This window comes from Lepisma saccharinum, chromosome 28, assembly GCF_977018435.1.
Source record: "Lepisma saccharinum chromosome 28, izLepSacc3.1, whole genome shotgun sequence".
NCBI classification, from domain to species: domain Eukaryota; kingdom Metazoa; phylum Arthropoda; class Insecta; order Zygentoma; family Lepismatidae; genus Lepisma; species Lepisma saccharinum.
In genome coordinates this window covers 21,781,945-21,806,031 of record NC_139256.1, presented here as the reverse complement: position 1 = coordinate 21,806,031, position 24,087 = coordinate 21,781,945, and the positions used below count along the sequence as shown (strand labels likewise).

Genomic DNA, 24,087 nt, shown 5'->3' with positions numbered 1-24,087 from the left:
ATATCTAAATCACCAAGCGCAATAATCGAACGCGTGGGAGTCAGAAAAACTACAGACTTTTTTTTTTTTTTTTTTTAAAGAAACCTCTAAGCGGCAGTCTTCCGTCATTCTTTCTTCTCTGTTGCCTTGTATCATTTTTACTCAATCCCCTACTTTCTCATTCGCCTGGATCTCTGACGTCATAACGCGCAGTGCTAACCACTCCGCCACAAACACAACGCGAGATACACTCATTCCCAGGAACCTCTGGAGCAAAGCGAACGAAAACAAGTCCTCTGTGCAAGTATACTTGAGAGGGCTCGAGTGAGAAGGGAAGCGAGTGCACGACGGGTAAACGCTGCAGCTACCAGCTGTTTTCAGCAGCGCGTACTGCTTTGCTTCGTCCACTCGCTTTCTCCCCTCCTCTACCGTTACGCGCGGCCTTGCTCCACAGATTCCCGACAAAGTTTGGTCGGATATATCGGATTCAACCACAGTGGGAGGGTGCTTGAAAAATATTGCAATTGTGTACTATGGCCAATCATTTCCGTCATTTAAGTTCTACTCATGTACGTTCTTTTATTACATAATTTCCTTATGGAATTAATTAAGTGCGTTATCTTCTCGCATTCGAGTTCCTACTTATAAATAATACAGTGCGTAAGAGGAACAGGGAATTAAAAACTGGCTCTGCTATTCTACTTAATACTGTCACGCTTGCTGTGCGATGTTGTTTGGTTAGTTTCTCTCCAATGGATTTGGGGATTTCTATACACGGAAGTATTGGCAACACTTTTTGTCCGTGTGTCACTTCTGTTAATGCGCAGCAGTTTAAAAAAAGAAGAGAATCATAAACAGCTCACGGAAATGTTGACGCGCTTTTTATTTATAATTAGATATGCAACTCCCTTAAATGTGTATATTTATGCATGTATGTACTGCACGTATGTACATATATTATAGGACAAGTTGACTATGGATTTTTTCTCTAATTTTCGTAATGATTTTCCTAGTTAATAAGTTTCTTTCATAACTTGAACATTCACTCCATCTATTGGAATTAATTTGTAAAAATACTGTAAAATGGATTTTCGAATGTAACAAAAAAAACAGCAAAATTTGTAGTTTGGTACACGTGATCAAGAAGTTAAACACTGTGTGTATGAAGGGGGGTAGTTAAAATGAAATGTTTATTCTCACCCATGGGGGTAGTGGCAATGTCGTGGCCTTGTAATCAAGGAGTCCCGGGTTCGATACCTAGTGGAGGCACATGGCACAGTTGTTCCGTCCCGATTGCGTTAGACTTTCTGTGTGTAAAGTGGACTTAAATAACATAAAAAGGTGACGGTGTAGCCACTCTGTTTGTGTGGGTTGGTCATATTTCAAGTCAGTTGGCTTGGTGCTCGATGGCGTTAAGTGTATGCTTCTAATAAATTGGTGTCTAGACAATCCTGAGGGACCGGAGCGTGGTGCTGATCACATCACCTTCAAAAGGCTACGTTTGTGAATGTGTTGTACCCTCCCTTCAGCTTTACCTCCCCCCTCTCTCTCACACGCACATACAATTATACTTATTATTATTAATGTAGTTATGCTAAATTGGGTTTATTCTTTACTAGCACGAGAAAGATACCTCGGACATTTTTGTTCGTTGAAGTATAAGGCTATGAGTACTTTTAATCATACTTAGATATTCCTTTTGGGGGGCACGTGCCCCCCGTGCCCTTCCCGCTAAATCTCACAATGGTGTAAATGATGATTGTATATGGTAATCAACTAATAATTGTGTCAATATTTGTGTGTGTGTGTCAGGATATTATTGTATATAAATACTTCGGCAATGATGAGTTTAAGTCCACTTTTATGCACAGATATACTAATTGGGACTGGACCTACAGTTTAAAGTGGAATCCGAACCACTATGATCCCTCACCGCGTATCGAACCCCGGTCCCCTTGATTACAAGGCGACAACATTACCAGTTCGTCATTGGGGAAGGCCCCTTGAACAATGATAAAGTTGCCAGTAAGTCTACAGCGAAAAGTAAATATGAAAGTAAGTCAGAATTACTTTTATAGTAACTTCAACTCACTTACTCCAGAACGCTGAGGAGAGAAGGATTTGAATTGAATTTGAACCATGTTCTAAGTCCAGTTTATGCACAGTTAGGCTAATCGGGACTGGACCTACAGTTTGAAGTGCAATCCGAATCACTATGTGCCTCAACCCGCAGCTTAGTTAAGAACAAATTAATAAACCAATTAGAGACAAGAAAACAAAACAACACAAGGGCCTAATTACGTCAATGATTTCAATGCTACATCTTTATACAACACCTGCTCACACAGATCTCATTAATCTGTTTGATTCTGGGTCAAGGTGAGAAGCAGACACACCGGACTTTACATGTAACGAACGGTGCTCCCTCGCACGAAATTGGAATCGTTTGAATTAACCTTATTCGAAGCCAGTCGACCTCCAAAAAACATTGCACCAAGCGCCTAACCTTTCACATGTGGACACTTGCAGAACTGGACTGTTTGGTGAAATAAAAAAATAAACGGAAGCGGTGTCGGTGTACGGCTGTGTAAAAGTGGGTGTGCCCAAAGGGGAACTGCTACACCGGACTGGACATATATATATATAATGCGGCTTGCACTGGTGTTAATTCAGTTCGTTCCTTAGCACGAAAGAATCCACAATCATGAAGGTCTTGGTGAGTATTGGTGATATGTGGCTTGTGTGTCTCATGATTTATCTGCGTTTCTTGTGGGCTTCAGTACTAATACATATGAAGTTCTCTCTGGAACTTTGCTGTTAGACCGATGTCTCGACTCGAGTCTATAAGCGCAGACCTCTGTGGTGGAGTGGTTAGCACAATGCTATACGACGTCCCTGATTCAAATCTCCCGATGGCGTAGTGGTAACGTAACGTCATCGCCTTGTAACAAGGGGTCCTGGATTCGATACAGTGGTTCGGATCCCACTTTTAACTAGTCCCGATTAGCCTATATGTGCATAAAGTGAACTTAAAACGTCAATTCAAATCTCGGCTGTTCATTGTGAGTGCCCGTTCGTCTATTTCAACATATGTTATGACTCATCCTCATCGTCGTGATTAGTCAAAAGCTGCAACAAGCGACACTTTACTCTATCCTGGGAATCTCTAGAGCAAGGCCGCACATAACGGTAGAGAAGGGGAGAAAGCGAGTGGGCGAAGCTGAAGCAGTACACGCTTCTTCAAAGCCTGGTAACAGCAGTCGCTTTTCCCCCTCCACGCAATCCCATTCCCTCGGACTGGTTAATTTGTCGAGCCCTCTCGAGTCACTACTTGTGCAGAGACTTGCTATCGTTCGCTCGCTCCACAGATCCCGGGGACAGAGTATAAATAAAAAAATCAAATCGATTGATTGATTGATTTGGTATTTTACTTCGCTCTCGCGCCACTGCTGACTAAACGCGGCGATGAAGATGAGTGATGATACAATTGATGAAAAGCAAATTAGCGAACAACACCCATGCCGGGATTCGAACCTGTGCTAATTACTTCACCACGGCTGTCAGCCAAGTCAAATCGTATCTATATGCAACATATTCATCGTGTCACTCCACAATCCTTCAAGGTATGTAGAAGTTACTAAGTCAAACTCATTTGCCCAATAATGTACTAATATTTAAAGTTTCCTTTAGATAAAGCTTCCCAACGTAGACGTTCTCCAGCATAACGCTGCGGTTAATTCTATCACTGGTTCCATTGCAGGTGGGGCTATATATGGTTAAAATCTCACTTTAAACTGATCCTCAAATTTCAATTAGCCAGTCTACCGTGTATGTACAGTCACGGACACTTCTGGGTTGTAATAATCATATTAACTTTCAATGTGATCGTTACAACCCATAAGTGTCCATGACTGTACAGTCCCGGACAGGCTTGGGTTTAACAAAACCACTGAAAGCCGATGAGTTTGTAGTTTTACATGCCATTGACCTAAACGAAACTATTGTCTGTGGCGACTATATCTATTCGCCAAATTAATCATATAGACAAGTGTCTCTAAAAGTACTTGAACAATTACGGCTCAACCCATAGTTAAAAATAACTCTTAAGTGTCAGGTAGTGATCACAGTTTAACCTATACGTCACAAACAGATACACTTTTATATCACTATTTATCCCAACAGAGTATGCATTTAACTGCAATATTCATACAGCTCATTTAATGTCATTTAGAGTTTGAAAATATATAAATAGATCTAAATACTGAAACAGAAATTCACTTTGATTTACATTAACATGAAATAAAATATTAAAGTAAATGCATATAATTAATGTAATACTTTTAATCTTGCACTGTTAATCAAGACACTAGAAAGTAATAATAGCACGTGCTACCATCTCTACTTGAAGTTGAAAGTTAATATTTAATACCATAATAACATCAGCTACGAATAATGCTACCAACGTGGAAATGAGATTCCTTTAAATTTATTTTTGTACACACTGAGTTTAAATTCTCACTGCAGTAGTAGCTAGCATATGTGTTCTGTTACAACCAACATCATACTATAAAGGTAGGGATTGCTGCTACAACAGTTTCAAGCATTCCCAATGGCTGGTAGGTTTTTGGGGTGGTAAATAATCTGTGGTGGTCAGGTTAGGCTAGTTGGGTTTGGTTCTTAAAAGAAGAAGACGAAAATGGTTGTAGCAGCTGCTATTGTAAAGCCAAAAAACCTTGCCTTGCAAAGTATTTTCCTGTATGACTGAAATTACATGTTGAGTTATTTCACAATGTCTAACATTCTAAACGGACAAATTTTTCAACCGAATGTCTCTGTCACATTTGTTCATTGTTTCAGCATCAAAATAGCATAATTACAATAATTAATTTTCAATAGAAACACAATCCTTTCGATACGAGAAAAGCATAGGTGGCTACGTTCAATTAATCAACCTTCCTTGAAATGTCAACCTGGTTGCCAGATTACGTTAGATGAATATTCAAGTAGGTTTTTTTGATTAGGGTTACGACTTGTTATGCAAGCCTTTGGTTTGGTCTTGAAAGGTCGTTGAAATTGAGTGACATGCAGAGGAGAAAAGAATAAATTTTTCACATTAAGAACTACAGATGTCGCACATCGTTTCTTTTATACAATACACAATTTTTTCAATTCGAGCTCATTTAATTTGGACATAAAGGTTCAAACTTAATTCACCTAATCGTTTCCTGCAAAATATTCTTAGATTTCACTTCATATCGCTACTCCTATGATTTTTTACTTCCGGAACTACACATTCGCGTAATAAGTGTATTATATTTTCCTGTAATCTGTCGGGTAACTACAACTTTTGCTAAGGTCAAAGTAGGTAAATAAGATGTATTAGGTTAATGTGAGTATTAGGTTTTAAGTCCACTTTATGCGTAGATAGGCTAATCGGGACTGGGCCTACAGTTTAATGTGGGACCGAGCCTCTGTCTCTCTCCACTGCGTATCGAACACGGGGCCCCTTGGTTAAAAGTGACGACGTTACCACTATGTCATCAGGGAGGCACACTAGGTCAAGGTGAATGTAAACGTGAGCTATTTAGATCATGTTTATTTTGTGGCATTCGTTTCAGACAGTTCAGAGGTATTTTTGCAATAAGCAAAGCTCAAGTTCTATAAAGGTAACACCGCCTGTTTTTCCAGACCTTTCTTGGCCCTAGAGAACTTATTTATTACATATTTTTAATTTCTTTTCTCGAGTGAAGTAATGTGTATCTTATGTTCAATTGCAGGCTGTCATCTTGGTTCTTGCCGCCGTCGCCTATGGCGAGCAGAAGGAGAAGCGTGGCGCTATCGGTTTGGGCTACGGCTACGCCGCCCCAGCCATCGCTGCACCAGCCTACGCCGCCCCAGTAGCCGTCGCTGCCCCAGCCCGTGCCATCCACCCACCCACCGCTAGGGTAGTCGCTGCCCCAGCCTACGCTGCTCCAGCCATCGCCCACACCTACGCCGCCCCAGCCATTGCTGCCCCAGCTTACGCCGCACCAGCCATCGCTGCCCCAGCCTACGCTGCCCCAGTTGCCGTCGCTGCCCCAGCCCGTGCCATCCACCCACCCACCGCTAGGGTTGTCGCTGCCCCAGCCATCGCTGCTGCCCCAGCTATCGGCTATGGTGTTGCCCCAGCTCTCGGCTATGGTGCTGCCCCAGCTCTCGGCTACGGCGCTTCTTACTACGGTTAGAAATTTCGTCCTCAGCTTCACGGTAAGTGTCTTGTACAGCTTGTACGGTGGTTTACATAAGTACTTCAAGGTAAACTGTCCATCACTATTGCCATTCCCTTTTCATTTACACCCTGGTCAACCCACTGTACTTAGGAAAGAGCACTCTCGTAAACTGCAAAGCAGGGAGGCTTCGTCGATCTCGTTCGTGCAGTGTGCAGGCGTGAAACTCGCACTAAACGGACAAGTTCTCTGGCCTCCACAAGAACCTGCTCTACGTGTTTTAAAGATTGTACTCATGGTGCCAACCGTCTCGGTAGCATTTTCTTCAAATTCTTGAACCTTACGTTGCCCAGTGAAAATTTACCTCGTAATATTTATGTACCTCACTGTACAGTTGCATATATCTTTAATCTTGCGTTGGAACAAGCCAAGATGCAAAGATTACAGTGTTTCCATCCATTAACATTGAAATGACATTCGACACATATGAAAGTGGCCTAACATTTCTCTCTTAATGAGGCATTGGATGATTGGTATCTTAAACCTTCTGGGTGCCTCAACATATTGCCTTCTGGCACCTCTTACGAGGAACCAAAGAAAACTGATACAGATAGAAACTGACTGACAAATTGATGTTTAAAGTATATGACAGCGTCAACCCTCTTATTAGCACGCTACACACACTATTTTTATATTAAATTAACGTCATTCTTAAGTTTTATCTTTAAAAGATCTTGAGTGTGAAATAATGCTCTCTTTAGTAGCATAATGGTTAACGCTGTTGTCTTGTATTCAAGGGATACCGGGTTCGCTTTCAGTAGTTGGCTATTCACATTAAACTGCGAAACCAAAATTAGATTTTAAATTGTAATAAAAAAAGGCAATACTTAAAATGCAGGGACTACATCAATTCGCATTTCTACGTAAGACACTGAGGTTCAGAACATATAAAACGAAAACGAACGACACATACTAGGAAAGAACATTCCATTTTGTACAGTTTTAGTAGTAAACAATGCAATGATTTATAGTATAATGAATAATATACAGGTTTGTGGCACAGCAAAATTAATTCCATTTTAAATTCGGCACACGGTTGTCATTTGTCAAAAAACGAAGGATTTGAGCACAATAACGTTTTTCAATGAGGAACATGCATATTAATTAAAAACAGAATATGGTTTGAACATCTGTTTGCAAAATAGTGTAAAAGAATTAACTTTAACTAAAATATCTACTCAATTCATCCTTCTAACAAACTAAGGTCAAGTAAAGTAAATTCATTCACCGCAGTAGTTTTTACAATAGCTATTAAGTACTGACTTAAATACGTATAATACTGTAACTTAGAAAATAATTATTGTAGAGATTGAATTCTCGTTTTACTCATATTGTCAGTTTTCTAACACCTTTTTTCTCTAAATTTCTTGCAGGTTTTCATCTTCAAACAAGAACCAGAATTTGATATAAAAAATTACTTGAACTGTCCCATTGGATATCGTACAGTTTTTCGCCCAAAATGGATGACATTCATCTGTTATGCTGTTATTTATTGTCGTTAATAACACATAAAATACCTTCATTTTAGTTTTGTGTGTTTCTTATTTAAACAAGAAATCTTTATCTTTTGTTGCTAATGTGATGTAGACGTTGTTCAGCGCCATCTCTGGTCCATGATCAATCGCTGGCTGTCAGACAACAAACACAGAGGCCTTCAATTAGTTGTCAAGTTGCATTACTTTTAGTGATAATTCGGTAGCATATTTTCTTAGAGTACCACAACTGGTAACTTAACGGGAATGCCCAATTCCTTTTAGAATACTGAATATTTCTTGACTGGTAATCGATAACATACAGGGTGATCCGCTTGAGATATCAGAAAAGTAAACCTTTATACACAAGAGGTTAATATACGTATCTCCGAGCAGCGTTTTGTAATATAAGCACAAATGATGTACGTTTCGAATGAGTGGAAGTTTACGACTTCAGCCACATGGCGGCGCTAATGTGCATCACTCGAAACTTACATCCTTTTTACATATATTACAACAAACTGCTCACAGGTACGTATATTAACTTGTTGTTGGTTGATTTGGTGCTTTAAGTCCACTTTATGCACAGTAAGGTTAATCGGGACTGGACCTACAGTTCAAAGTCGGATCCGAACCACTATGTGCCTCCACCGCGTATCGAACATTAACCTCTTGTGTATAAAGGTTTACTTTTCTGACATCTCAAACGGATCACCCTGTATAATGATAGTGATTATGAAGAAAAGTGTGAAGGCATGAAGGCATGAACGCCCATAGAACCAGGGGGATCAAAATCAACTTTTATTTTGAAGTGGTCACCTACGCATAACACAGTTTGATGTCTTGTAATGATTACGAGTTATTGTGAGACAGAATTGTTCTAAGAACAAGAGGAGAAAAGAGAATAAAATAAAAGGGATAGAGAAAGAAAAATAAACGAAACGGAGCGAGAAAAAGGAAAACAAAGATTGATTGATTGATTTGGTGATTTAAGTCCACTTTATGCACAGTAAGGCTAATCGGGACTGGACCTACAGTTTAAGGTGGGATCCGAATCACTAAGTGCCTCCACCGGAATAGAACACGGGACCCTTTGATTACAAGGCAGCGACGCTACCACTGCGCCATCGGGGAGGGTAAAAAAGGACAAAGAAAAATAGATACGAGAGAGAGAGAGAGAGAGAGAGGAGAGAGAGGAGAGAGATAAACTAAACACAGAGAGAATGACAAAGTTAGTGAAAGATATTGATTTGGCTCATTTTACTTCGCCTTTCTGCAACTTTTGACTAATCTCAAAGCTGAGAATGAGTGATGATGTGATGACATTGATGAAGGGACAAAGGATACCCATTGCCCAGGTGTCGAATCCAACCTTTTGGTGTCGTAGCGAGTTGTGAACCATTTCACACCACAGAGGCCGACATAGTGAAAGAAATAATCAGAACGACAGGAATTAAGAAAAAAAATATCAACAACTGAGGAATTCGAGTTTGTTTTAAAGTCCACTCGATACACAGTAAGGCTAATCGGGACTGGACCTACAGTTTAAAGTGAGATCCGAACTACTGTGTGTCTTCAAAGGATATCAAACCCGGTGTTCTTGATTACAAGGCGACAACCTTACCACTACGCCATCGGGGAGGCTCAAAGATTGAGGTGGCCTTTCCGATGGCGACATCGCCTTGTAATCGAGAAGTCCTTGGTTAGATATCCGGCGGAGCCACATGGTGGCTCGGATCTACTGTAGGTCCAGTCCCGCTTAGCCTTCTCTGCATCAAGTGGACTTAAAACAAGAATTCAATTCAAAGACTGAGGAACGGAAATATTTCAAGAAGAAGGGCGAAAATAAAATAAACAAGGGAAGGATAAGTAAATAATATCTCTCATTCCAGTGGGGGTCAGATAACCCCTTTTGACCCTCCGTATGGCGCCCGCAATACAGGGGCGGCACCAGGGGGGTGCTATGGAGTACTTGCGCACCCCTTAATTTTCTTCCTCACCCCCTATCCAAAACCTATTTTCAGCTAAAAATACTGTTATCAGACAGAAAGCTTAGAATAACAAAGAAATTGTTTCTGGCAAACTAAACATTTCATTAAACAGGCGATAACTAATTATATATTTTATTAGAGGGGGAATAAGACTTATGAAAATCATATCGTGATACTGAGTGTAGGTGCTAGAGTACTGCAGTGGACCAATTTCGCTCACTCAAATTCGATCAAATCCAGGGTTGTTAAAGTCCAGGTTTTATTGAGTACCGGTGCAGGACCGGAATCTTTTTCTCGCACAATTGAAATTCGGTCCAAGTTGCGTATTGTTACATTGAAAAGTTCCAGGATCGTATTTTAATTGTTCCTGAAAAAAAAAGTTCCTGGACCGAATTTAAATTCTTCCGTAAAAAAGTTCCTGGACCGAATTGAAATCCATTTTGGAAAAAGGTTCCTGGACCGAATTTGAATTCATCCGGGAAAAAAATTCCTGGACCGTATTTAAATTGATCCTGGAATAAAGGTCCCTGGACCGAATTTAAATTGGTTCGCAAAAAAGGATCCCGGACCGTATTTAAATTCATCCGGAAAAAAGGTTCCCGGACCGTATTCAAATTGATCCTGGAATAAAGGTTTCTGGACCGAATTGAAATACTTTACAGATAAAAAGGTTATTTACGGTCCATAACCCATTTACGCTTGCTGATTTTCTCTCCTGGACCGGAATTGAATTTATTTAAAATTCCTGGACCTTTAACAACCCTGATCAAATCTCACACGCCCGAGCGTGATTCCTTGGAATATACTCTAATATCAAATATCATTTCAATGTGACAATAATCGTACAAATATGTGTGTCAAAATTCGTCCTGGTAATTTCAGCCCATAATCATCTATTCATTTTCATATAGTCTATTGCTATGTATTGGTAAGATAGACAAAATTACATTTTGACATTGAGATGATGACGATGTTCACTTTAGTTTGAATTGCACTGTGTCTATCACTTCACGATCCATATTCGATGGCCACTACTACAGGAATATTACGGTTACGCTTGAACTACTGGGCTTCGAGCGTACACCGATCGTTTGTCTGTTCGAGCGAAGAAACTGTCGATTCAGCAAAGCCATCTAGCGTCATCCGTGCGAACTATTAGACGATCGAGCAACAAAGCGTCGATGCAGCCACCTAATAGGTGCTGAAGAAATACCACTATTATTGTATACTACAGGTACAGCGCCTAGAATAACGTAGTGTGGAAAACGGCATGGTTTTGCTCTCTCTCGCTGGTTCCACTCGAAAATGATCCGCTAGAGGCGCTGGTGTTGACACCGGGGCTTGGTGTTCGACTGCTTATAATGGAAGTAAATGGGGTTTTTGCTGCAACGTCTGATTCTTTTCCTTGTAACATTTCTTTGCATCAGAAAATTGTTATGATATTTGGTACAGTAGTCGCGAAAATATTAAAGAATATTATGAACCGTCGATCATGACCTGTCCTTGAGTTTTTTATTAACAATACGGAAGAAAACATAGGTATGGATTGTAACACGTAACATGACAATTGCTGCGAGAATTAGTATTGTGTATGCATTATCCTGAAAGGTTCATTAATATTGTCATTGTCACAAATATTATTTTTATGGAAATTCACACAGACAATACTCGTTTATTTTAATTAATTAATTTATTTATTTTATTATTAATTAATTTAATTAATTTGCTGTTTATTTTCATCAAGTACAAGGTAGACATTTTACAGCCAAGTCACGAGTAAAAATGCACAGTCCTTAACACCAAAGTTCTACTTACCAATCGACACGAATGTAAAGCAATTTGTTGATAGAGATGACAAGGTACAGCCTAATCGGCTATTTGAACTCCATGGAATATGAAATTAAATTCTTTCGAATATCTGCATTTCGGGAAAATGACTTCATAATATGTACGCCACGAAACATTTTTTCTCCTTCATGACACTATTTCAATTTTATTAGTATACAAAAATAAACTTGTGTATACAATCCAACGTTTGACGTCCAGCCTCACATGCGATATGTTGATGCTCGTGTTGCGTTGCACATAAAACATTTTTTTTTTTACTTTTCTGTGTAAATTAATGCCATTTCGTGACTGCAAATCACTCCACAAATATAACTGTTTCCATCAATTCACTTACCGCCTTTCTAGAGAAACAAATCTACACAATATATTCCAAAAATCAACTAAGCCGCATTACTTTCATAACAAAATTAGCCGCTGTGTCGATCGCACTGCCATCTACTTGTCATCGTCTCGGGGAACCAGTTTCTTGGGTCGTTTTCCACACTACGTTATTCAAGGCGCTGTACTACAGGTAAGCTATTGATACTAATTTGAAAGTGAAGACGCATTTACTTCCCTGTACATGTTGTTGTTGTTGTGGCAAGCAAGAAAAAAAATAAAGTCACTATCAATTTTCAGTTTCACTAGCATATTTTCATAGGATAGAAGCAAAGAAAAGGTTATTTGATATAATGGTTACAGCACACATGCTAGTTTCATGTTTTCTTTATTTTCAACATCGCACCCCCTCAGCACCCCTAGACAGGGCCGTGTCAAGGTTTGTGGAGCCCCCTGGGCAAAATGTTTTGTGCCCCCCCCCATTTTCTTATTATTTTTTACTAGGAGCTTTATTAGCTCAATATGTTAACCACCATTTTTCAGCAGTTAAAATGGTAGACCTGATTTACGAACACGTCAGTACTCAACAATAACACGTAAGTCACACACTGTTGAAAAAGGTACTCAATGGCCGAAAGGAAACAATCCCGCAGTTCACTGATGCACCGAGAGAGAGCGCTAGTATCTCCACAATTTTTTCCCCTAGAAACACAAGCAGTTCTAATACGATGTTATTAACGAAAGAAAGTTATAACTTCGTAGGATTATTTATTATCTTAATCGTATCTGAGAATTGATTGTTTGAATAAGTGTGCCTCATTTCCACACAACAGCCAAATCAATCCATGGTATAAAGTATACTGAGCTTCAGATATCTACAAACAGATCGACTGAGAGCTGTGCTACAATTGTATCCAGAAGAGTGTAGACAGACGACAATATTGAATTTTTTTTGATTTTTCAAATACAACATCTTATGTAATTTTTCACAAGCATAGCCAGCTGGTTAAAATATTTTTTTGGTGGAGGTCCTTCACAGCTTCCTTTTGGTGGGGGCCCCGGGGCAATTGCCCCAGTTGCCCATAGGTTAATCCGGCCCTGCCCCTATATGATTGATCCCGCGCCTTCGCTCAAAAAAGAAATACTGACTGTGACAACATCATGCCGATCTAATTGAGGAACGTCCATAGAAAGAACAAACCGTGCCAATGCGCTCGTCACTTAATGTAAATCACATCGCTGACAAACGCATAATGATCACATAGGCTCTCTACGTGGCCTACATTTTCAGTCCAACCCAGCATGTGTTCGTGCTTTAAAAAAAAGATTGGGCAAGTGGTAAATTTGACGATCGAACGGCAAAAAACCTTTCACGCACAACAAAGATCAGTGAAGGCGATTGTTGACGCCTTTCAAGGGACCAAGAGTTGAAGCGAAACACTGAATTTTGGTGAAAGGGCCAATCTAGATTGACCCATTAACATCGCTTACGTGAGCTGTAAAGTATCAATCAGTCGTTGAGTTGGAAACCCTGTCATCCAACCTCATTACACGCCTTGGTAAATTTCTGAAAGAACACCATTAATGGTCTGAATGTTAGTGACAATGGTTCTACATTAGCATGCAATGCTAATTTGGTCATTATTATAGACCTTGATTTCGGAAACATGTTAACACCAAAAAAAAAAAAGGAAATTGCTGCAAAAAAGTGTTCATAGGATGTGCAGTGACTTTACATGCATTCGAAATCGCAACATAACGTGAATTTGCTATAAAATGAGAATTGTGACCTTTCCGCGAATTTCAACACATCTTGTGCTTAAAAAAACGAAAAATACAGCTTTAGGCTTTAAAAATAAAATTTACCATATTTACGTGTATAGATAATAACGTTTCCCAAAATTGAACTTCCCCCCACCCTTCTCCAAAAAAAACCTGTGGTGCGTTTTATCCATGACATAATTACGAATAAGTAATTCGGATTCATTGTGCAAAATTTCATCTATGTAGCATTTATAGCTCTCTAAAAAACTAATCGATATAACTAGCGTTATGCTAAGATTGTTGTCTTATAACCAAATTGCCCACAAAATACATTTCTTGTTTCATTGGTGTTAGAAATTGGTTACTACAGCGTCGATTGTCGTCAATTTTTGACTACCGTTGAAGACGGACGGATTGGATGATAAATATCCCACTACACCAAAACCTGGTATTCTTTCTGTTCCTTAAATTTTATTATTGTAACATTGGTAGTTTCCGACCAATCAATAGATATTGAATGCTTCCATTGTTGACTTAAAGGGACAAATAGACGGATGAATCGGAAAAATATTGTAGAACTTACTTAATATTATGTACACCTTTGTTGACTTTCAATTGTGGGAATCAGAAAAAATAATAAACATGTGGTGGAGTGGTTAGCACATCGCGCTACGACGTCAGGGGTTCCGGGTTCGAATCCCGACCTGGGCATGGATGTTTCTGAGTGTGCGTTCATCAATTTCATCATGTCATCACTCATCCCCATCTTCGCAATTAGCCAAAAGTAACAGAAAAGCGAAGTAAAATAAATCAAATCAAATCAAATATACATATTCACACATAATTTCATTTCAGTCACAGTAATTTATGTCAATTATTATAAGTACGTTGAAGGAACATGATACTTATAGATTGAAGTATTTTCTTTATGGGGCATGACTATTAGAGGAAATGGTCTAAATATGGGCCCCCCTTTTTATGTTGTCATTTTCGGAGGAAAAAATTAATATATCAAGCACCTGCCTTTAAAATGCATATCTATGAAATATATACTTTAATGATAGCATGCTAAATTATAAAACTAATTTTTCTTTTAAAAAAAAGCCATTTCCAAAAAATTGTAATATGATGTATTTCAAAATTGTGGTCTAAATATGGGCTACTAGTGGCAATATCACAAAAACAATTAAAATTTTTAAAAAACAGTCATTTATCGCTACAACATTATAAAATTCATATTTATGAATAATCTGTTGTTTTGAAAATCACGCGGAATGGGAAAAATCGAAATTAAGAAAAACATCCAAATATTTGCTGAAAATGTGATCTCAACATTATACCTCATGCCATAGCCCATATTTAGACCATCACGCTATTTTTCTTCTTCAATTTATTTTCGCTCTCTGTGGTACATATTTCACAAACAAATCATGGCATTATAAAAGCCCACATTTGTTTTATGTACCGCTAATATCATAACCCATACAAAGCAGATGAGAATTCAGAAAACACTGAGTTAAAACATACCTGCAAAATGTTTTCGGAGGTCGCAATTCTATAACAGCGTCCAAGGCCGAAACTAACCACCACTTTCTCTTCCGAATTGGCGCCGCAACCTTTGTCCTTGACAGATAACCAGTTCCAATAGCCTCTGCCAGGCTGCAGCACCCGGGAGCGCTGATGACTCCAAAACCCATATTTAAACCTTCGCTCATATTTAGACCTTCTCCTCTATTGGGGAAAATATACCTTCTTTGCCACCCCTGAGAAAAAAAATACCTTCTTTTGCCCCTCCATGGAAAAAAAAGAACCTGCTGACGTCCATGTGTACAGAAGTGACACTGAGTGTGTCTATGTGGTGATAATAGAAATCATACAATGAAAATGTTCCATAATACCTTCTGTCAAATAAATACCGGGAATTGTTCATTTAAAAAGCCAGTGTTAAAGGTATGAAAACTTTTTTTAGCTGTACGTTGGTATCAATGTACTTAATTGCCACGTAGACTTTTGGCGCGATCTGTCCACCAGTTTGTTTACATCTGTTACTGGTGAGGTGGGGTTTGAGCTACCCCACGAATATTTTGAAGTGACTGTACTTACATATTAATCACATCTGATACCTGGAATGCTGAGCACCTTTCAGTCAGTTCTCTAGCAGCTGTAGGAGGATGAGGTTGTGTTGACCTGTGTAAACAACCCTGTGAAATATTGTTGCATATACAGAGTAGGGTGGACTAAACCCCACCTCACCACTTAAGTAACATTTTTGTGCAATATAAACTGCATGAAAAATGCATCAGTGTAATCTGATTGTAGAATATTTTAATTATTATATATATCTATGTCCTAGTAATCAATACTTTGTAATAATTTGGATTTTTTCCTTCTTTATGAGCTGCAAAAATTAAAAAAATGTGAAGGTGTGCATTTTTTGCTTTTCATTTTGAATTTTAAAAGAGAATAGCATTTATGTGTATCTTCTGTAATGTTTTGTATAACTAAGAAATGTAGTTATGTAAATCAAAATCAACTTAATTCATTATTTTATTTTTTGAAATATGTTCACAACCATTTCTTTATGAGGGCATTTTATTTTTCGGGGTTTGTCTCCCCCCCCTCCTCACCAGTTACATCCCAAAAAATCCGCCTCACCAGCTAAGGGTTAAGCTAGTTGACCTCAAGTATGCCCTGCGATTTTTAATATGGACAAAAATATCGAACAAAGAGTTTGCCTCAAATTTTGTGACGCCAACAAAATTTCTTGTGTTGAATCATTGAAATTATTAGAGAAGGCCTACGGTGAGTCAGCTTTATAGAAAACACGACCACACGAGTGGTACAGTCACGGACACTACTGGGTTGTAACGATTCCATTGAAAATTAATGTATTCATTACAACCCGGCAGTGTCCGTGACCGTACAAAGCATTCAAAGAAGGACGAGAAGTGGTTGAAGACTTGCCTCGTTCCAGTCTACCTTCAACGTCTTCGACTGACGAAAACATCGACGAAGTGAAGGAAATGGTGATAGAATATCGTCATTGAAGCTTAAGGCGAGGAGGGACAATTTCCCCTAGGTCTTTCTCGCTGGGGCAGCTGCTGATCACTGTTGCCAACTTCGCACTTTTGGAGCCAGATCTGGCTCTTTCGTGCACTCGTTTGACTGTGAACTGTGGCACCCGCCCTCTGCCCCACTATGATGCCACCACTGGCTCCGGCCCACAAAGACCAATGAGTGTACATTTTGCACGTGACGTGATATTCGTATAGCTATAGGCTGCGTCACCCACCTCTTCTTTCCTCCCCATGTATTTTTATATATAGCGCTGTGGCTAAGATGAAGATGACAATTTTGTTATCCGGGAACCCTTTATTTTCGATTTTATATTAACATCATTGGATTATTGAGATGGGAGATGCCGCCAAATCTAGGCGGTGAAAACTAAGAATAAATTGCCATCACTTTAAAGCTAACGGTAATAGCAGCACCCCCACCCCATAGACAACTAAAATTACCCTAGTAGGCACTTTATGCAGCCTTCGTTAATCTAGCTCCTTGAAAGTCCTCTTTAGCTATATTAATGGTGAAATTTTGCTCTATTATGCACATCAGGTTTGGCAACACTGCCAGGATGGCCGTAGGAGGCAAGGAGAAATGCACTAGGCTTATGGGACCATTAATTTATTCGTTCTCTCGGGAATATCAAACATCCGATGACGTAGAAAAGTACATGGACGGAAAACGGACACGTTGAACTATGTCATACCAATAGGAAAAGTCGAAACTACCATTTGATGAGCCGTAACTTGAAGTTGAAGTTGATGTCCCATAAGGAATACATGGGATTCGGTAAATACTAATTCATCATATTTTTCAAAAATCGTATAAGGCTCAATAATCAACTTAGGAAACCGCTTCCACTTGCCACATGGGGAGAAATTCATACTTTTCATTTCTGGCGGAGATCTTTTTGGTAGCATTGCTGATTCCGACGATATTGGAATAAATGCATGCCTGGTGCGTAATTGTCCCACTTCGCCTTAAGAGGGATGTCTCAGGATCTGCACATGTCTCATGAATCCGTTCGCATCATTTTAGTTGATGTTTTTGGCATGAGACGCATCGCGGCACGGCTTGTTCCGAAGGTGCTAAATTTTCTTCAAAAAGAGCACCGCCAGCAGGTTGCTGAAGACATGCTTTAACGAACCAATTCGGACTCTACATTCATGAAACGCATGGCGTATTTACAAACACTAGAGTGTTGCAGAACCAGAGGTATATAACGCTTTCTTATTGGCTGTGCCCTTCCGGAAGTGTTTATGTTCCGTGTCCACCGTTCCTTGCTTCCTTGATTTCAGGAAAACTATGGAAGAATTAGACTCGTGATTATTTAGTAATCAAGTAATAGAAATGTCGAAATAATGTTAAGAAATATATATTTGTATGGAAAAACTGGTATTGTATTGTTTTCTGATGATAAGATCAAAATGAAGCCTACCTAAGATAATAATGTTGAATATCTCTAATAGGGTGACCAGATCCTTACCAGCAAAAAACAGTACACACACATACTATGACAAACTTTCTTCAAAAAAGGAAAGACATAAAGGACAAAAGTTTTAAAAATAATTATTCTTTTATTTGATGAATCCCCAAAGTATATGAGTGGCATAAAACAAAAATGAAACTAAATGTATTTAAAATTTGACATATTAAACAAACTACAGTTACACTTTAAGTCTTTAAAACAATTCCAATAACTTCAAATTAACAAATATTTCATAATCAAATGTACCAATATTTAAGTATCATCCTTAATGGTTCTGTACTTTTGCTTCGAGTGAATAGCATGTAATAACTTTGTATTTTCCATAACCATATCATGGAATTCACTACAGGTACAACTGAAATTATATTTAGTTATTATTAGGTGTTTCAGAGTTTCAGTTTTCAATTGAGATTTCTCAGCAGTCCATATGTTATTCATTAATGAGAAAAATCTCTCAGTGCGTGCATTTGTGGCTGGAAGGCACGAACTGAAGTCTACAATATCAAATACCTGATAAAAGGAAATACATTTTTCCTGAAAATATTTGAATATCTCAACCCATCTTAAATCTACTCTCATTTGAGCAGTGTTCCATGCTTTCAATTTTTCAAGAGTAGCATACGCTCTTACATTTGAAATTTCATCAAAGAGATAAGAATCATTAAGTTGCTTTCCTGACCATTTGTTGAAAAATTGTACGCTATTTTGCACCCTGTCCCATTCGATCATCGAATCCAGTTTTACCCAATCCAACACAGTCATTTCAGAAAAGGGAGAGGACCACTGTTTAATATATTCAATACAAGTTGAATTCCTCCAGACTTTTCAGTTTCGACTGCACTATAAGAGGCAAAAAAAGGCAGTTATATCTGCCAACTAATTTTTGTTTAAGTTCTTCAATCAATGCACAACCTTCCATTATAGAAACATATTGACCCTCTAGAAAGTGAACAAAGTCATTAAAAAGTGCTGCATTGGAATGGGTAAAGTAAAGCCATATTTCAGATAGGGGGTCCTCAAAGAATATTTTAATGATTGTGGGACACTTGTCCTGTGATAGAAAGTATGATATCAATGCTGGATAGAGTTTAAGTATCCGCTCTACGGCTGGCAACAAAGAGAGACACCTAGTTTTGCTATAAGAAAGAAGCTTTGAGAACTCTATCTCCACGAAGTCACAAAATTCACGTAAAGCATGTTCACGTACTGTATATATGTAAAAATATGAGTATATTTTGTGCACCACACTTTCTATGCAAATCGATAAACAGTCCATCGTAGTTTGTACACAATTATTCACTATATGTGCAGAACAACCTACAATAGGTTTGTTTAAGCATTCCTGAACAATACTGTAAACATTTTTTTTTTTACCTTTTGTTTCTGCTCCTCCAAAGTTGCAGTTGGTGTTGTCAGCACATAATCCAACAACTTTAGTTTCATTGTTGTATTCATTTAATGTCTTCAGGATATACGAAGACACAATATCGGACGTTTCACCGCACTGATCTTGAAAATCCAGAACTTTTATGTGCACTCCGCTCAAAGGAAGGAAGTAGCGCACCAACAATGGAAACAATTTCGTAGCTTTATGGTTCGACGAATCTGTATAAACTGTAATGTAATTAACTGATCCAACCCTTTCTGAAGCTCTCCAATTGCATAGGGGCTTATCACATTTGTCACGATCGCTTCACATTTTGTTCTTGCACAAGCATATTGTGGTTCGAAGCGCTTCTTAACAAGTTTCGAACTACAGTCTGTAGAACGAAACGATTGATTATGTCGCACTGTATGAAATGCAAAACACGCTTCTGCTGCTGCCAATTTTTGTTCTGTAGGCCCAAAATTCTTGTTTCGGAAAAATGTAGAAAGAGTAGCACTAGTTGCAGCAGCAGCGTCCGCAGATTTGTGTTTTGCCGTTTGCATATGTTGTGTTATTTCAGACCTTCCACTGTTTGCAATTGAAAACTCACCTGAACATTTTTCACAGTGCCCACACACCCCGACCACAACAGAAAAGTATGTACTGCATAAACTGTTGAAATAGAAAAAAACAAAATAAAATATAAATAGAAAATAAATATTTGGACTTCGGAAACCGAAGTAGAAATCAGGACATTTCGCAGGACATATGTGAAAGAAAGGACATATCTTAATTTTATACATGGCTTCGCATTCTGCAGGACAGCCCATCAAAAAAAAGGACTGTACTGCGAAAATCAGTACGGATGGTCACCCTACTAATAGTACTTGTAATGTATGTGAAGTGATTTATGCATTATGGGAGAAGTTGTATAACTTATGCTAAATAATACAATTTCTGTACTACACAACAAAGTGTAGCAGTGAGTAATTAGAAGCATAATATTGTTGAACAATATCAAGAATCTTTGGAAATGCCATTAAAAATATAATAAATTATACATATTAATTTTACTGGCCAAACCACTTCATCACATATGGCAGCGGCTATTGTGCATTGCGGTATTGTTTGCAATAAGTTCGATACACATAATTTTCTCAATGGTCATATTGTCTCAATGTTTGTAATGATGTGACTTTAAATACGAAAGGCATTCACTTCAAGATGAGTTCTGCCTTTCCGTCTTTCAAAACAATAATTTTAAAAATGTGCTAAAAATCATCTTCTGTTTAAAGGGGTTTCATATCTTATTGGGATGGATATCTGAAATCTACACTGTCGTGCCATCTAGCGTTATCTTCAAGGAACACTGTAGTCTATTAACTTCCGGAATAACAGCCAATCAGAAGTCAAAATATTGCTGGAGGTTCTGCAGCACTATAGGGTTTGTAAATACGCTAACGGGTGAGGAGACGCTGATTTATGAGTTTGACATGCAAACCAGCCAACAAGATTCGGAATGGCGCTTCGATAACGAGCCGAAACCAACATAAACCACGTCAAAGTCGCTCGAAAATCAAAGTCATGTGGACTGTTTTCTTTGACAGTCTTGGTGTTTTCCACTCGCAATTCTTTCCGGAGAGACAAACAGTCAACAAACAATATTATCTAGGCTTTATGAGGCGTTTGAGACAGAATGTTCGTCAGAAAAGGCCAGATTTGTGGAAGAACAATTCTTGGATTTTGCACCACGATAATGCGCCGTCCCACACATCGATCCTTGTACGCGAAATTTGTTTACCAAAAACTCAACGAATGTTATCGATCAAGCACCGTATAAGCCCAGTGTGACTTTTTTGTTCCCCAATTTAAGCCATAAAACAAAATGCGCAGAAGGAGATGAAGGGAAGGCCATACCGGAAAGTGCCTATAAGAAGTGTTTCGACGATTGGATTATTCGTTGGCATAAGCGTATCGTATCAAATGGGGCCTATTTCGAAGGCGACAAAATAAATTTGGATGATTAAACCAACATTTTTAGTTTTATTGAACAACTCCCGGTGTTTATTTGACTAAGAAAGTTAGTGGAGTTCAAGTTTTGAAGTGACAATCAAATGTCAATCTATCAAACAATCTTCCCTATAGAAAACAATAAAAAAATATTCTATTATATATGCGACTACAGTTTCAACACCCAGTAAAATCCCTTCTTCGTTACCAATTGTTGATGTAAAAATTTGATGTGTTTCTTAAAATATGAAAAACAAATTTGCATTCCTTCTTGTATGAACAATTTTCAAATTGTTTACAAGAAAACAGAAGTACATTTAAACATTTTTGATTGCAGTATTTATTTATAGGTATTAAATTCCTCGCACCTCAAATAGTTCAAAATTTCCCATGGCTCTTAAAGAGTTGAATTTATTTCGCAACCTTCTTGATGTTAGAAAGAATTAATTTTCTTTCAACAATGAATTAAACATAAAAAATCTCTACGCAAAGGACTACATCGAGTATCACAAACTGCACTATCGTGCTGCTCATTACATTGTATCTTTAAGTATTTATGTCATTCTTCCACAGATATTTCCAGAAAAATTGCATTGTCTACAATGTAACTTCCGCGATTGAGTACGTTGTGAGAGACAAATTTCGAAAAACCGTATCCTTCATTACATTCACCGTTCCTGGGTTTACTAAAGATCTTTCGGTCGTCCCCACGTATGGTATGAACAATATCCTTACCCGGTATTGCTTGGTCAACTAATCTAAACTTTACAAGTTTTCTGAAGGGCCATTTCAAAATAGAATCGTACTCTCCTGGCATTACTTGAATGTAAATTCCTAAATGGCCTTTTTGTTCAAAACAATTACCATCAGGGCAAAACAACACTCTTAATTTGTACCCGTGCTTACTGCTGTAGAAAGGAGGACTATGAATTCCGATATATCCATCGTTCTTAGCTTTTTCTATTTTCTCAGCTATGTCTGTCACTTTCCACAAGAAACTTCCATGTCTTAGTACGTTTATCTCCATCTGCAGTTCTTCATTTCTTTTCCTTTCACTCGCTAATTTCTCATTCATACTTTTAACTTCGAAACACAGCTTATCGATGACACTTTTCGTTAGTTCCAAGTGATGATACACCTCTTCCTTCATGTGTTGCGTCATACCTGCAGGAAAACCTTCATAGCTGCACTGCATCTCCTTGTAAGCACACGCAGCAAAGAGCTTCTGGCACTCTTCATCCAAATGTCGCTCTACGCCTTCTCTTGCAACTTCAACACCACAACTCTCAGGACAAGGAATCGAGAACTTCCGGCATTCTTCGTGATGAGCCTCCAACAAGTCTGTCTGGACTTCTTCCTCGCAATAATCACATTGAACAATTCTCTTGTAAGTGCATTCTTGTAAGTGCTCGTCAATCTTTTTCCTGGGTAACTTCTTTCCACAGCTTCTCTCACAAGGAACAGGGACATCTTCACAGGTTTCAAAATGTTCCGGTAAAAGATCTGCCACTGAACTAGCGTCGCAAAACATGCAAAGGATTATGCGTTTCACGCATCTCTCCTTCAGATGAAAGTCCATGTACTCTTCATGGACGTTCTTTCCACACTTATCGCACACGCACTTAGACCCGTTGCACTTCTTGGCATGATCTTCGATGCTGCTCTTCTTCACCTTCTGGCCACAGTAGTAGCAGGTTATTAATGCCTTGGGACAGCTCTCGGCCATATGTTTGGACAAATTAGAGCGTTCTGTTTGTACACCGCACTTCAGATCACATTCCACAAGCTGTTGCGAACACTGAAACTTGTGATCCTCTTTGTCTTCGTGCGAAAACGTCTCCTTACACAGATCGCACACGACCTTTCGTTTTCTGCAGCTCTCTTTCACGTGTTTGCTCAACAATTGACGTGGAAGTTTAAGTCCACATTCATTCCCACACTCAACTTCTTCAACTCTGCAGATTAAAGCGACGTATGGCATTCTTCTTGGTTACACTCACAGCCCGACGCAAAACCTTGCATGCACTTAATGATGCTCCTAACAAATTCTCTCACTACGATATTCACATCATAACTGTTGACTCTAGATAACATTATCTAATCTTTACTTTTTCAAATCTCTCGGGGAAAGAACTTTCTGAACACGTGATGTAGAGCCATTCCTCTGATAAAACTTGCTAATCAACACTTAAGAGTGTATCTGGGGCTTTGCAAGAGGAGATAAGATATACATAAAGAATTCCTTGATTAGAAACGACAGAAATAGTAAATATATTTTGAGACTTTCAAAGCCCTTAGAATGAATCCCTGCAACGAATAAAACGTATTGATAATAGTTATGTAATTTTAAAAAAAACACAGTATGATGAAGTACAGTATACGACAACAATAAATATTTTATATGAGTTTTGGTAAAACTGTCAAAGCCGGAAATCTGATTTCTTCAAATTTACAGGAGAACGTACTTACGGAATTGAGTTTCTGTGTAATTTCGGAAGGTCGTGGAAGTGTTTTCTCGTAT

At 38.6% G+C, this 24,087-nt stretch overlaps 2 protein-coding genes across 2 annotated transcripts; one reads left to right on the top strand and one right to left on the bottom strand.

Moving 5' to 3' along the window:
• The first annotated feature begins 2,639 nt into the window (after positions 1–2,639).
• LOC145980677 (uncharacterized) lies at positions 2,640–7,772 on the top strand. The gene is made up of 3 exons (XM_083113734.1): positions 2,640–2,695; positions 5,757–6,225; positions 7,619–7,772. The coding sequence occupies exons 1-2, from the start codon at positions 2,684–2,686 to the stop codon at positions 6,201–6,203; spliced, it is 459 nt and encodes a 152-aa protein (XP_082969860.1). The 5' UTR covers positions 2,640–2,683; the 3' UTR covers positions 6,204–6,225; positions 7,619–7,772.
• Positions 7,773–22,125: 14,353 nt separating this feature from the next.
• LOC145980848 (TNF receptor-associated factor 4-like) lies at positions 22,126–23,547 on the bottom strand. The gene has a single exon (XM_083113931.1). It carries the CDS (start codon positions 23,545–23,547, stop codon positions 22,126–22,128), a length of 1,422 nt encoding a protein of 473 aa, XP_082970057.1.
• Positions 23,548–24,087: the final 540 nt, after the last annotated feature.